The following is a 16,227-nucleotide window of genomic DNA, read 5'->3' as shown; positions in this document are numbered from 1 at the left end:
CTAACTCCTTTGGAGTTTCTGTGTGCCGTTCCTCAATGTATTATCCACCTTCTTCCCTCACACTTCAGAGGTAACCACTTTACTAAATTTTGTGTGAAACCATTCCCTTGCTGTTTTTTATAGCAGTCCCACAAGTGTATGTATGGGTCCTCAAACATAGATTTGTATTTGCCTTTTAAAAACTTTCAGAGAGATGTACTTTAATGTACTTTTTTCACTTTTTGGAGAAATCTTGTTTTAATCTGTAATGTTTGGATGATGTTGAACATCTTTTCATGTGTTTACTTGCCATCTGTATATCTTTTTTTGGTAAGACATCCGTTCAGCTCTTTTGCACGCTTTAAAGTTCAGTGTTCATTTTCTTTCTTTCTTTTTTTTTTTTTTTAAAGATTTTATTTATTTGACAGAGAGAAACCACAAGTAGACGGAGAGGCAGGCAGAGAGAGAGAGGGAAGCAGGCTCCCCGCTGAGCAGAGAGCCTGATGCGGGACTCGATCCCAGGACCCTGAGATCATGACCTGAGCCGAAGGCAGCGGCTTAACCCACTGAGCCACCCAGGTGCCCCCAGTGTTCATTTTCTTATGTTGAATTTTAAGAGTTCTTTGTATGTTTTGGGTAGCAGTCCTTCGTTTGATACATCTTTTGCAAATATTTCTTAAAAGTCTGTGGCTTGTCTTCTCATTTTCTGGACATTGTCTTTCACAAAACATTAGTTTTTAATTTTTATGAAGCCCAATTTATCAGTTATTTCTTTCATGGATCGTGCCTTTGATGGTGTATTAAAAAATCATTACCATACCCAAGGTCATCTCGGTTTTCTCCTATGGAGAAAAACTCTTCTAGCAGTTTTATAGTTTTGTATTTTACATTTAGATCTCTGGTCCATTTTGAGCTTATTTTTATGAGGTGTAAAGTCAGTGCCTAGATTAATATTTGAAATATGTTCTTTATTCAAGTATAATTAATAGACAGTGACATATTAGTTTCAGGTGTATAGTATGTTTTAACGCTTCTATACCTTACTCAGTGCTCATCACGGTAAGTGTACTCCTAATTGCTTTCACATATTTCACTCATTGCCATTCCCACCTCTCCTCTGGCAGCCACTAGCTTACTATATTTAAGAGTCTGGGGGTGTTTTTGTTTTTGTTTCTTTTAATTTGTTCATTTGTTTTGTTTCCTATATTCCACATGAGTGAAATTATTAGGTGTTTGTCTTTCTCCGATTGACTTATTTCACTTAGCATTATTCCAGTTCCATCCATGTTGCTGCAAATGGCAAGATTTTGTTCTTTTTTATGGCTTAGTAATATCCCACTGTGTGTGTGTACATACACCACATATACATAATATACATATATATACCACATCTTCTTTATCCCTTCATCTATGGATGGATACTTGAGTTGCTTCCATATCTTGGCTATTGTAAATAATGCTGCAGTAAACATAGGGGTGCACACATCTTTTTTTTTTTTTTTAAATAGTGTTTTGTTTTCTTGGGTAAATACCAGTAGCCAACACCATTTATTGAAGAGACTGTCTTTTCCCCACTGTATGTTCCTGTTTCCTTTGTTGAAGATTAATTACCCATATATGCATGGGTTTATTTCTGGATTCTATTCTGTTCCATTGATCTGTGTTTTTGTTTTTGTACCAATACTATACTGTTTTGATTACTATAGCTTTGTAGTATACTTTGAAATCAAGGGACATGATATCTCCAGCTTTGTTCTTTCTTGAGGTTGCTTTGGCTATTTGGAGTCTTTTGTGGTTCCATACAAATTTTAAGGTCATTTGCTCTATTTCTGAGAAAAATTTCATTGGTATCTTGATAGGCATTGCATTCAATCTATAGACTGCTTTGGATAGTATGGATATTTTAACAATATTAATTCTTCTAACCCATGAGTACATGTGCTGTCTTCAGTTCCTTTCATTATTGTCTTATAGACTGTTAGAGTTCAGGTCTTTCATCTCCTTGTTACCTTTATTTGTAGGTATTTTATTCTTTTTTTTTTTTTTTTTAAAGATTTTATTTATTTATTTGCCAGAGAGAGAGAGCAAGAGCGAGCACAGGCAGAGAGGCAGGCAGAGTCAGAGGGAGAAGCAGGCTCCCTGCGGAGCAAGGAGCCCGATGTGGGACTCAATCCCAGGACGCTGGGATCATGACCTGAGCCGAAGGCAGCTGCTTAACCAACTGAGCCACCCAGGCATCCCGGTATTTTATTCTTGATGCAATTGTAAATGGGATTGTTTTCTTAATTATACTTTCTGATAGTTCATTGTTAGCATATGAAAATGCAATAAATTTCTGTATATTAATTTTGCATCCTGCAACTATAGTGAATTCATTTATTAATTCTAGCATTTTTAAAAAAGATTTTATTTATTTATTTATTTGTCAGAGAGCAAGCGAGCGCATAGGCAGACAGAGTGGCAGAGGGAGAAGCAGGCTACCTGCTGAGCAAGGAGCCCAATGTGGGACTCAATCCCAGGATGCTGGGATCATGACCGAGCTGAAGGCAGCCGCTTAACCAACTGAGCCACCCAGGCGTCCCGGTTCTAGTAGTTTCTTAATGGAGTCTAGCATTTTCTGTATATAGTATCATGTAGTTTGCAAATAGTGATAGTTTTACTTCTTTTCCTATTTGGATGCCTTTTCTTTCTTCCTTCTTCCTTTCCTTTCCTTCCTTATTTGGATGCTCTTCTTCCCTCCCTTCCTTCTTTCCTTCCTTCCTCTTTCCCTTCCTTTCCTCCCCCCGCCTTTTCTTTTCTTTTCTTTCTCCTTCCTTCCTTCCTTGTCTTATTGCTGTGCTAGGCCTTCCAGTACTATTAAATAACAGTGTCAAGAGTGTGCATCCTTGTCTTTTTCCTGTTCTAAGAGAAAAAGCTTTCAGCTTTTCACTCTTGGTATGATGTTAGCTATGGGTTGCCATATGTGGCATTTATTATGTTGGGTACATTCCTTTTATACCAATGTTTTTGTAAGTTTTTATAATAAATAGATGTTAAATTTTATCAAATTCCTTTTCTGCATCTGTTGAGATGCACTTGATCATGATGTATGATTCTTTTAAAGTATTGTTGAATTTGGTTTGCTATATTTTGTATAGGATTTTTTTTATTAACGTCTATCATGAATATTGGCCTGTAATTTATTTTTTAATGATAAGTAATGTTGGCCTTATAGAATGAGTTTGGAAGCATTCGTTCCTCTTCAATTTTTATAATACTTTTAGGAGAAGAGGTATTAACTTTTCTTTAAATGTTTTATAGAATTCGCTTATGAAGTCATCTAGTCTTGGAGTTATGTTTGCTGGAAGATTTTGGATTTTTCAATTTCATTACTAGTAATTAGATTACATTTTCTATTTCTTCTTGATGTAGCCTTGGAAGACTATGTATTTTAGGATTTATCTATTTCTCCGAGGTTCTCCTATTTGCTGGCATGTAATTATTTATCATGGTCTCTTATGATCCTTTGTATTTCCATGGTATTGACCATAACTTCTCCTCTTTCACTTGATTTTGTTTATTTGGGCCTTCTCTTCTCCTTGATGAGTCTGGATAAAAGTTTATCAATTTTGTTTATCTTTTCAAATAACCAGCTCTTCATTTCATTGATCCTTTCTATTGTTTTTAAGTCTATTTCATTTATTTCCATTCTAATCTTTATTATTTCCTTCCTTCTGTGAATTTAGGGCTTTGTTTTGCTTTTTGTAGTTCCTGTAGGTGTAAGGTTACAATGTCCATTTGAGAGTTTTGTTTCTTGAGGTAGCCTGTTTTGCAATAAACTTCCCTGTTCAAACTACTTTTGTTGCAAACCATAGATTTTGGACTATTGTGTTTCCACTTCCATTTGTTTCCAGGTATTTTTTTTTTTTTTTACTTCCTCTTTATTTGTTGACATATTGTTTAGTAGTATGCTTTTTAGCTTCTATGTGTTTGTGGGGGTTTCCCCCCCAGTGTTCTTCCTATACTTGATTTCTAGTTTTTTATTTTATTTTAAGATTTTATTTATTTATTTGACAGACAGAGATCACAAGCAGGCAGAGGCAGGCAGAGAGAGAGAGAAAGAGAGAGAGAGGAGGAAGCAGGCTCCCCGCTGAGGAGAGAGCCTGATTCAAGGCTCGATCCCAGGACCTTGGGATCATGACCTGAGCTGAAGGCAGAGGCTTTAATCCACTGAGCCACCCAGGTGCCCCGATTTATAGTTTTTTAACATTGCTGTTGAAAAGTATGCTTGATCATGATTTCCACCTTCTTAAATTTATTGAGACTTGTTTTGTTTGTGGTTTAATGTGTGACCTAATGTGGAGAATGTTCTATGTGCACTTGAAAAGAATGTATATACATGCATATATGGGTGTATAAAGTTCATCTGGTCTAATGTGTCATTTCTTGTTGGATCTTTCCCTTTATCATTACTATGTGATGGTCTTGTTTCTTGTTACAGTCTTTGTTTTAAAGTCTGTTTGGTCACTTAAGCTAAAGCATATTCTAAATGCACTACATTTTTATTCTTCCCACACCATGTTTTATGTTTTTGATGTCATATTTTCTATCTTACTGTTTTGTGTATCCCTTGACTAATTATTGTAGGTCTGATGCCTTAAAAAAAAAAAAAAAAAAGATTTATTTACTTGAGAGAGAATGAGAGAGAGAGAGAGCACAAGAGGGGGGAGGATCAGAGGGAGGAGCAAACTCCCCACTGAGCAGGAAGCCTTGATGTGGGACTTGATCCTGGGACTCCAGGATCATGACCTGAGCTGAAAGCAGTCGCCCAACCAACTGAGCCACCCAGGTGCCCCTGGTCTAGATGGTTTTATTACTTTTGTCTTTTTTTTTTTTTTTTTTAAAGACTTTATTTTTGACAGAGAGAGAGAGAGAGCATAAGTAGGGATAGAGGCAGGCAGAGATGGGAAGCAGGCTCCACACCGAGCAGAGAGCCAGAAGCGGGGCTCAATCCCAGGACGCTGAGACCATGACCGGAGCTGAAGGCAGAGGCCCAAACCACTGAGCCACCCAAGTGCCCCATTACTTTTGTTTTTTAAACTTATATAAGCTAAGCAGGTGGTTGAACTATACCTTTATTAGACACTTATCTTTACCAGTGAGATTTTTTTCTTTTATAATTTTCTTATTTCTAGTTATGGACTTTTCTTTTCCATTTAAGGAAGTTCCTTTAACATTTCTTGGAAGGCCAGTTTCATGCTGATGAACTCCTTTTGCTTTTGCTTATTTGGGAAATTTCTCCTTATTTCTCCTTTAATTCTGGGGAATAACCTTGCCAGGTAAATGTATTCTTAGTTATAAGTCTTTCTCCTATCAGTACTTTGAATACATAGCTTGACTCCCTTCTGGCCTATTATGTTTAGGGGTTTCCTTTGTATGTAACTAGTTTTTCCCTTGCTGCTTTTAAGATTCCCCCATCTTTAACTATGGATACTTCCACTGTAATGTGTCTTGGGGTGGGTCTTTCTCTGTGCTTTCTGAACTAGGATGTCTATTTCTTTTACCAAATTAGAGAAATTTTCTGCTATTATTTCCCTTTTATTTATTTATTAGAGAGAGAGAGACAGAAAGAGAGAACAAGTGGGGGTTAGGGCAGAGGGAGAGGAAGAAGCAGACTCCCTGTTAAGCACAGAGCCCAAGGCAGGGCTTGACCCCAGCACGCTGAGATCATGACCTAAGCTAAAGTCAGATGTTTTAACCATCCAGGTGTCCCCATTATTTCTTTAAATGGGGTTCCTGACCCCTTTTTCCCCCCTCTCTTCTCCTGGGACCCCATAAAAGATGAATGTTTGTATGTCTGATGTTCCAGTGGTCTCTTACACTATCCTCATTTAAATTTTTTTTTTTTTTTTTTTTTTTGCTGCTCTGATTGGGTGATTTACAATACCCTGTCTTCAGACTGCTGATCTGTTCTTCTGCATCATCTAATCTGTTGATTCCCTCTAGTGTATATTTCACTTCAGTTACCATATCCTTCAGTTGATGGGTTCTTTTAGTATTTTCTACCTCCTTGTTGAAGTTTTCGCTGTGTTCACTCATCCTTCTCCTGAGTTTGGTGAGCATCTTTCTGATCATCAATTGCTTATCTCTGTTTCTTTAGTTCTTTTTCTGAAATTTTGACTTGTTTTTTTCATTTGGAACATATTCTTCTGTCTTCTCATTTTGCCAAAGTCTCTGTTTCTATGTATTAGGTAGATGAGTCACATCTCCTGATCTTGAAGGAATAGCTTTATGCAGAAGGTATCCTGCAGGCCCAATAGTGTAAACCCTCTAGCCACCCCAGTCAGGTGCCCCAAAAGTGTTCCCTACGTGGGCTGCATGTACCTTTCTGTAGTGACTGGGTTGCAGTTGTGCAGACTCACAGATGAGTAGGGCTATCCTCCAGCATGACGGTCTGTGAGGTCTGACTTTGACTACTATGGTCATGCTGGTTAGTGGGGCTAGCCCATGAGAGACCTGGTTCTGACTGTTGTGGATATGCTGGTGTGGGGTTGGTCTCTGGCATGGCTGGCTGTGAGGCTGGGTTATGACAGCTATGGATACACTGGTGCGTGGGGCATGTCTCCTGCATGGCTTGCTAAGAGGTCCAGTTGTGACTGCTATAGGTGTTCTGGTTTGTAGGGCTGCCCCCCCTGGGTGGAGGTGCTTAGGAGGGGTTCTGGTCCTAGCTGAGGCTCCCTGCTCCAAGTGCTGGGGTTGAAGGCTGCATAGGAGGAACTCTGATGCTAGCCAAAGGCACCCACAGGGAATACCAGGGTGCAGAGACACTTGGGAGAGGGTACAGGTTGGGAGGTGGCTTGGGTGGAGCAAATTTGCAGGGGAACACTGTAGGGGGTGAGTGGTGCTCTAGCATAGTAGATACAGAGTGCCAGAAATGACACCCACCAACCCTGGGCAAGGTAGAATGGTACCCATAGTGCATCTGTCCCTGGAGGACATTGCAACAGATTCCTGCCATTCTGGCACGTGCCCTAATATTAGTCAATGGACCTCCTTCACATGTAACCCAGGTGTTTTTCAGGTGGTTGCCTCTGTACTGGAACTCAAAGCCAAGTGTGATTGTGCACATGCCATTTGAGAGCACAGTCAGTTTTCTACCCTCTGACTCTCCGGGACATAAGAACTGTTGGTTTTCAAAGCCAGACATTATGGGCGCTTGTCTTCCTGGTGTAGGTTCCCTGGGATAGATATGAGCCTGATGTGGGGCTCAGACCCCTTGTCCCTCAGGGCAGGCTTCTTCAGTTGTGAAAGCCTTCCCACTTATGGGTTGCTGCCCCGGGGGTGTGGGACCTGACTAAATCATGTCTCTGTTCTTCTGACCCATCTGGATGTGGTCTTTTCTTTTTGTCCTTATTGTGTATGATCTGTTCTGCTAGTCTTTAGTTCCTTCTCAGAGATTGTTTTCTTTCCTTTTTTTTTTTTAAGTAGGTTCCATGCCCAGCATGGAGCCCAGTGTGGGCCTTGAACTCATGACCCTGAGAACAAGACCTGAGGATATGTTAAGAATATCAAGTTGCAAAAATCTGGGAATCATTTTTGTCATCAAGCCTGTTGATACTTGCACAGTTGAAAAGATGAAATATCTGAGAACACTATCTCAGCAAATAAAGCAACCAGTTTTCCATGGCAATTTATCAACTATTTAGGCAATTAGTAATCACAGTCAGGTTTTCTGAAGATCTCTGTATGTCAAGTAATGTGCAAAAATACCTTTGCTCAAGAGGAATCTGCAGGTGCTCAAAGTACAATTGGCCCAGGGAGTTTATGCTCATCACTACTTCTTCTTCAGACACCAAATCTATCTTGAATGGGTTTGCTGTGATATGATACTTCAGATCTCCTTTTCCGTCTGTCAATACCAGACTATCTGCATCCCCTGCACATGAAATAAGCCTAGAAAATAAAACAAGAGAAAAACAGGTTTACATGGTTCAATGTGATTCTCAATTTCAATTAATATGTAAATGGAGCACCTGGGTGGCTCAGTCAGTTAAGCTCCTGCCTCTTGATTTCAGCTTAGGTCATGATCTCGGGACTGTGTTGGACTCTGTGCTGGGTGAGGAGTCTACTTGAGATTTTCTCTCTCCCCCTCCGCCCCTCCCCACCTACCCCAACCCCACACTGCATAAACTCTCTCTCTCTCTAAAATTAAAAAAAAAAATTGTAAATCAATATTCATGTGACATAGCATAGATAAGACAGGAGAAAGAAGTGACTGAGAACACGGGTTTTGGGGTCAGAAAGCCTGGATTGAACATAGCTCTATCATGCACTAGGTGCATAACTTCGGACAAATTAATCAGTCTACCCAGTTCTCAGTTTCTTCATCTGTAAAGTAGAAATAATAAAAGCAAGAACAAATAGAGCTTTGGGGGAGAATTAAATGAGATCATGCATGCAAAACACCAGGCAGTGGCTGGCACATAATAAACACTCAATAAATGTTAGCTATCATCATCATTACCTTGGTCTGGACAGTCTAGTAACACTTCAGTGCACTAAACATTTTGCTTTTTTCTCTCATCCCAACCATACACTCAGAAACTAAGGAGATAACCTAGATTGGATTTTGACCCACTGAGTCCAGTGAGATGGAATCTCTCCTGACTCCCATCAGTCCCCAATTTGATAGGTAGACTGTTAGGATATTCTGGATCCCCATGAATTATGTAAGCTCAGAGGCAGCACTTATAACCCCTCAGAGGTCTAGGTATTTCTTTCTTGGTGCATTGTCATTTTGGTAAATGGTCACATGCCTCTTTAGGGAAGGTGAAAAGGGATATTTTATGTTCTTATTATATCCTTATCAAGTCCTTCTCCACGGGTTCTAAACCCCACCCCTCAAGCAAGATGCCTGGGCTCTGGAAACTGTCTGGAGTTGGGTGAGAGGTTGTATCTCACTGTTCATCAAACTGAATTCTTTTGGTTGTTCCACTTTAGTGCATCTATTTCAGTCCAATGCATCCTTTGATTGGGTATTTTGGGTACCATACATATACTGCTGCACCTTATGGAAACATATTCACCTTGTCTCTACCTACTAAATGCTGCTACTTTCATTCTGCCACCTGGAGTCTTATGGTCTCCAGGGAAATCAGGGAGGCCCCAGCCCTTTTTTAAGATTTTATTTATTTGATGGGGCACCTGGGTGGCTCAGTTGTTAAGCATCTGCCTTAGGTTCAGGTTGTGATCCCAGGGTCCTGGGATTGAGCCCCACATCGAGCTCCCCGCTTGGCAGGAAGACTGCTTCTCTCTCTCCCACTCCCCTTGCTTGTGTTCCCTCTCTCACAGTGCCTCTGTTAAATAAATAAATAAATAAATAAATCTTGAAAAAATTCATTTATTAGAGAGAGCAAGCAGGGGGAAGGGAAGTAGGAGGGGGAGGAGGAGAGGGAGAAGCCAACTCGCTGAGCAGGAAACCTCCCATGACACAGTGCTCTATCCCAGGACCCTGAGATCATGACCTGCACTGAAGGCAGACACTTAAGCACCCAGGCACCCCTCAGGGAGCCCATTTTGATGGCATCATTTCCCACCATTATGTCTCGCTCACAAAAGATATTCACTCACTACAGTGCTTTCCAAATGTTCCCTTACCAATTTATTTCTCAGTGAAGGGAATATCTTTTGGATCCTCTTAGAGAACAAAATTAGGAGCTAGATGAGCTGTTGAGTATGATATATCCACTTCAACATCTTTACCTCCCTAAGTCTATGGATTATTTCTTCTACTCTGCCAAGGAATTTCTGGTATCTCAGCTTCATTCAGCAGAGTCCATAGCTAACACAGATTATAATTAACCAGCCAAGCAAATAATTAGATCCACTCCCAGCTGTCCAAGCTAGCATATCAAATCTAGATTCTCTGGTACATGTACCCATGTCAGTAAATTTTTTTTTTTTTATTTATTTGATAGAGAGAGAGACATCACAAGTAGGCAGAGAGGCAGGCAGAGGGGGAGGGGGAAGCAGGCTCCCCGCAGAGCAGAGAGCCCGATGTGGGGCTGGATCCCTGGACCCTGAGATCAGGACCTGAGCCGAAGGCAGAGGCTTAACCCAATGAGCCACCCAGGCGCCCCGCCATGTCAGTAAATTTAATGCAGTCCTAAAATTGTGTTCCTTCCTTCGGTCTAGGAGCCCCTCAGAAATTATTCCCATCCATATACCAGGTTTTTGCCCAGAGAAAATCTTGTAATTCCTTAGGGATAGGGTTTGACTGTAATTAGCTCTTTAGGCATGCTCGACTCCGATAGTGGTTTTAAAGGCAGTGAAGGGTGGTGTGAGGCATAAGGAACACTAGAATCCCCCTGCACAATATATCTTAGGTGAGGTCAACACAGGGTGTCCAAGTAAGGTTGGATCAGCTTTGTTAGAGGAAAAGGAGCTGCTTCTGCTGGAATAGGAGGCTTGATGGAATTCTGAGGTCTGAGTACTCGTTATTCAAATCTTCCCAAATGCTGCTATATAATTTTCCCTTTCCCCAATTAGTGCTCTAAATTCACAGAACTGATGAGGCTGTGAATTAAACTCATGGTCTAACTCAGCAAACCACAGACAAACTCTGTATCTGATTTTTAGCTATAAGAACTCTGTAGCCACAACAGATATGAGAGACTTTTAGGACTGTCATTAAAAAACTTACTTGGTTTCTGACAAATGCCTAAGCTAAGAATTTAAAACCTGAGACTGTACTTTTCTTTCTTTAAGTTCTTCAGTTAAATTAATAAGAGGCCACTTCAGAGTTTTAAGTTCTTTATGACAATTGTGCTATGCTATGTCCCTATTGCTTTGTCTGCAGGGGCTATACTCTCAATATGCACTTTATTTCAGTTGACCATGGGTAGTAATTTACGTAACTCTGCCAAGGAATGCTGTGGTTTACTGACAGTTTTTTAATTTGCTAAGTTTGCCACAACAAATGCCACACTGAGTAGGTAGCTTAAACTACAGAAGTTAATTCTCTCAAAATTCTAGAGGCTAGAAGTCCAAGGTCAAAGTGTCAGTGTTTGGTTTCTTCTGAGACCTTTCTCCTTGGCTTTCCTCTTCTTGCTATGTCCTCTCACAGTCATCCCTCTGTCTGTGTTACTTGTGTTCTAATCTCCTCTTCGTGTGGGGCACAAGTCATATTGTACTAGAGCCCACCTTAATGACCCAATTTTAACTTAGTTACCTCTTCAAAGGCCATACCTTTAAATACAGTTACATTCAGAGGCACAGGAGGTTAGGGTTTCAACAAATGAGTCTGTGGGGGGGAAGCGGGGGGGGGGGGACATGCACACAATTCAGTCCATAACACTAATATCTCATCCTAATGATAACGATATCCTCGCTATCTCCAAATCCAGCCAAATCAACTAACCAATCTCATATTCCCATCCTGGAGGGTTTGTGGTCTATACTCACTTCTGATACTAAAGACTATATCAACCCAGAGTCAACTGTAGATTAAAGAAAACACTCTATTTTAAGTAGAAAATAAGTGACTTAATATGGGGAAATTAGGAGCTTACAACATCATGGGACGTGTTGAGGTAATAGTAACAGAACAATACTGCATAACTGTATGGTCAATGAAACTTCTATTGCAACTAGAATCAGGAAGGTGGATAATCAGAAGTCACTATGGCAACTGCTGGGCTCCAGGATCATGCCACGTTAGCTCTGGAGATCAGAAAACTACTGCTCTCACTAGTATACCTCTAGAGAGACATTCTATGGTGGCCAAATCCATACTAGCAAAATGGGAAGCTCAGTACTGAAATCAAGATCCCTGTAAGTACAAATCATTGGTAGATCCTGAAATATACCAGAAACTAGCTGCACGGGAATATAAGAGATGGAGGAATATGGTTTTTAGCTTTCTAGTTTCTGCAGTAGTAAAAGGCCCTCTAGAAAGAGGTTGGAACAGAAGTAGAATATGCCATATTTACTAAACAAAGCTAGTTATTGCCCTGACCCCAAAATATGGGGTCAGAAAAAGAGAAGGAGAGATGAATTTGTAAAAATGTTAAAGGATCTACCAGGAAAGCAAATCCTCCAGGATAGTGAAAATAATATAGTGTGACCAATAATATACACACACCCCCACAACCACCAACCCACACACACGCATAAAAACAAGTGCACAAGCAAACTGTGAAGTCTTAAGAAGAGTCTCTCTTTAATTCCTGTTTCCTAAGTTCTTGGCATAGAGTAGCAGCTCAATGAATAGACAGACCTATTCTGAATTTATGATGATTCTACTATAATTGAAATAACTTATCCCTATAATTTATTGACTTTATTAAATTTTTATGGAAAAAATAATCTACATAAAATTATGATAATAATATAGTGAAAATTAAAGCATCTGGTATAATCTTCTATTCCCTTGGTGAAATAATATATAAAAGAAATAACAGGAATCAACAGGGAGAACCAAGTTGAAATATCACTGGAAGGTGTGCTGAGAACTGAACAAGATGCTGCAGTGACATGGAAAATACTTTTTAATCCCCGAAGATTTTTTTTTCACTTAGACACTGATTATTAATTTATCTCTGACTCTCAATCAAATTACATGTTAGACTTCTGAGACTACCATTAATTAAAAGTGAGTCAGCCTAACTGTATAAATTACAGTAAGCATGTTTGGCTAGTGCATTAGATCTCTGGAGCCCTGCCACTAAATTGAGGAAATTAAATAGCTCTGCTTCTACTTATTCCCAAAGTCAGATTGATGAATCCTTTTCTTTGTGAAAAGGACAGCAGGCATCAAAAGTTCTGCCTCTCCCCATTTACAAGGGCCGATTAATCACAGCATAAGAAGAGAAAACAGAATGGATAACATACAAAATGGATAAACTTATTGCCAAATAACTGAACACAAACTTGGCAAATGATGGTAGCTTTGAATAGAGAAAACAGGAGGCACATACAAAATCTGCTACTCAGTGTATGATAAAAGCCCATATTGAGGGTGTATCCAAGTTCTCTTGTTTCTTGGCTTACCTTACAGTGCTGGGCTTGCTTGTGAGTACATCGGGAACCTCATACCTGGGTTTCAGGGGAGTTTCCTCATTGATTTTAAGCCTGAAAATATTTCCCTCTATACCATAAATTTCAGCCAGAAGGGGAACCTGGGAACAGACATGAGATTAATTTCAATAGGTTATTAGCCCAATGATGATTGGTTCTACTGTCAAATTGCAATAATTACAAACTATGTTTGGGGCACCTGGGTGGCTCAGTCGGTTAAGCGTCTGCCTTCAGCTCAGGTCATGATCCCAGGGGCCTGAGAGTCAGCTTTTCCTTTTGCACCTTCCCCTGCTCATGCTCCCTCCCCCTCTCTCTTTCTCAAATAAATAAAATCTTAAAAAAAAAATGAAGCTATGTTTGAATTATTATAGGCCAAATAAACTGGGGAACAAATGGAATCATAAAGGAAAAAGCTCCCCAATCTTTGTATGTACTTGTTTGGCTGTACCTGGTGTAGAGCAAGAAATACCTTTTATGTGTGCTATGGCTAGGCAAACATGTAATTGTCCATACCAGGACCTTCAAAGATGAAAGAGGTCTCTATTAATAATTATACAGAATGATGGACATAAACTGAAACTGCTTTTGGAAAACTGGGACCTCTGGCCCTGTATCTATGACAAACTGCAGCTCTCTTAAGAACCTGATCTTAAAAGTAGGACAACTGGATTCCAGCTGAATGGAAGATGAAGGATGACAAGCCACAGAATGGAAAGGAATAGAGAATAAAATAGTGGTCACGGGGGTTCCCTAGGATAGATGATTAAGCCTTGCTGTACTAAAATCAAAGGATTTACTGTATACTTGGGAATAAGGTCTGGGGAACTTTCTCAAGAGGCTGGAATATTCTCAGCTTTCTTAAGAGGCTGGGGAATTCAGGTAAAATTCAACTTTCTCAAGAGGTTGAGATACTCCCAGCTTTCTTAAGAGGCTGAGGAATTTAGGTAAAATTCTGCCTACAGTGGGACATGGAAACAACAAAGAAATAGAGAATACAGGAATTGAGAAATAAAACATAAAACATCAAACCTCAAGCAAATAGAAGTGGCTAGTTTTAGGTTTCAAAACGAGGCATCTAGATCAGAGAAATATGTATTTTTTAATATGCAGTCATCTTTATTTATGTATACACTAGAATCAGACATGGAATTTTAAGAAAAAAAGTCTAGGGGCACCTGAGTAGCTCAGTGGGTTAAACCTCTGCCTTTGGCTCAGGTCATGATCTCAGGGTCCTGGGATAGAGCCCCGCATCAGGCTCTCTGCTCAGCAGGGAGCCTGCTTCCCACCCCCCTCTGCCTGGCTCTCTGCCTACTTGTGATCTCTTTCTGTCAAATAAATAAATAAACTCTTTAAAAAAAATCTAGGATCTTATGGACTTTTGTTTTCCATTCAGTTATGTAGTTAGGAAGTCCAGTTTACTTGAGAATAATGGAAAAGGCCAAGTCATAGCTCAGTTTCATATGACAAGTTTTCTCCTCATAGATATTCTGGAGTCTGCAGGCATTTAATGAATCTGCCCATTTTTCAGTGCCTTCTGCAATTCCTTAGATTTCAATGGGCACCTGACCTATAGAACATTCTATTACTCTACTGACTCTTAAGGTATGGTTATGGGGCTATGCCTGATAATTTGCTTTTCTAAGCTATGGTTCCCCTTTGATTTATTCTAATGGGCAGTTTTAAAAAAGGGTCAGATGTGACCAACCTTCCAAACCTCCACGCATATCTTACAAAAATGCTGTTTACTTTATGATTAATTTTACCAACTTTCCCTGCCAAAAAAGGACTCAAAAGTATAAAGTATCACCTGCCAGTGTTAGATGAGGCTCCTCTTCTTTCCCCAAATCAAATTATTTGGGATTCTGAGAGCAAGCAACTCCCAACATACAGCTACAGTCTTTCTCAAAAAAGCTTGATCAGATAAATATTTTGACAGTTTTCAACCACTCTGCCATATAGCAGTGATTATTAGCAAATTCTCCATTAAATCTTTCATATGATACCAAATTCTGGTTACACTTGGGTACATGTATTGTTACTGTAACATCTGTTGAATGAAAGGCTAACATGGGCATGCTGTGTGACCTAGTCCAGAAAAGGTACACTCTGGTGCAAGTAAGATAGGAAGCAGGGAGACTATCACACACACACACACACACACACACACAATGATTTCTCTGGGACTTTGCCTCTTGGGAATAATAGGAAAGTAGTCAGGGCACTTAAGCAATGACATCACACATAAGAGTGACCAGATAAAAAGTACAGTGGCTGTAGCTACTTTTACAGATAATTCTTAAGATAGCACAATAGTAGAGTAGTAGTGAGCATAGCCTAATTATTTTTTCTAATTTTATTGAGATACATATTGTACAAATTTAAGGTGTATACTGGGTTGATTTGATACTTACATATTGCAAGATGATAATCACTACAGCATTAGCTAACAACGGCATTGTATCACATAATTATTATCTCTTTTTTGTGATGACATTTATGATCTACTCTTCTAGCAACTTTCAAGTATATAATAGAGTAACATTAGTTATAATCAATATGCTATACAGGAGAATCTCCAGAACTTATTTCATGTATAGCTGGAAGTTACTCTTTGACCAGCATCACCCTTCCTTCCACACCAATCATAATGTAATTATTCCTTTCATGTCTAATGTTCTTTTGTAAACTTAATGACTTCAAGTGTACCATCAGAATTCTAAGATTTAAAAATGTGCTCAAACACAAGTATAGTTGAAATTCTGTTAGATTATCTAACAGATAATTCTGTTAGATATCTCCTAAGTGAGAACTGTATTGTCATTGCTCTCAAATTCAACTAACATTTATTTGGCATCTGATATTGTGATGTGCTGTGAAAAAGAAGACCAAACTCTTAGAGGGAAATTGCAATTTACAGATGAAACACGGTAAACATAAAACATGCTGTAAGTGCTGAGGGAGAGGGTCAAGGGAATACTGATGATGACTGTAAGGACAGGGGTTTTGGGCTGTCTCTGGAGGAGCGGGACCTTCAGGAACTAGCAGGACTTTGGGGAGGCCAAATGAGCATGAAACATCCTAAGTAGAGGGCACACAGGCTGCCTACCTATGATGATCAACTACACCCCATTTCTGTACTCAGAGATTCTCCCAGTTTTAGTAGCTCTCACATTTAAAAGAATAAAAACAAAC

General features: G+C 39.6%; 1 protein-coding gene across 5 annotated transcripts in view; it reads right to left on the bottom strand.

Annotated features, from left to right (window-relative positions):
* Nucleotides 1–16,227, bottom strand: part of GANC (glucosidase alpha, neutral C) — a 74,403-nt gene that overhangs the window by 47,801 nt on the left and 10,375 nt on the right. For all 5 annotated transcript variants that reach the window (XM_059372609.1, XM_059372607.1, XM_059372610.1 and 2 more), the window contains 2 exons: nucleotides 13,009–13,136; nucleotides 7,729–7,911 (listed from right to left, as the gene is read on the bottom strand). In XM_059372609.1, the coding sequence (XP_059228592.1) occupies nucleotides 7,729–7,911; nucleotides 13,009–13,136 (311 nt within the window). The remainder of the gene's footprint in view (nucleotides 1–7,728; nucleotides 7,912–13,008; nucleotides 13,137–16,227) is intronic.

The sequence above is a fragment of the Mustela nigripes genome, chromosome 13 (genome assembly GCF_022355385.1).
Source record: "Mustela nigripes isolate SB6536 chromosome 13, MUSNIG.SB6536, whole genome shotgun sequence".
Classification (NCBI taxonomy): Eukaryota; Metazoa; Chordata; class Mammalia; order Carnivora; family Mustelidae; genus Mustela; species Mustela nigripes.
The sequence above is the reverse complement of the archived record's forward strand: the minus strand, read 5'-3'. Positions and strand labels throughout refer to the sequence as shown.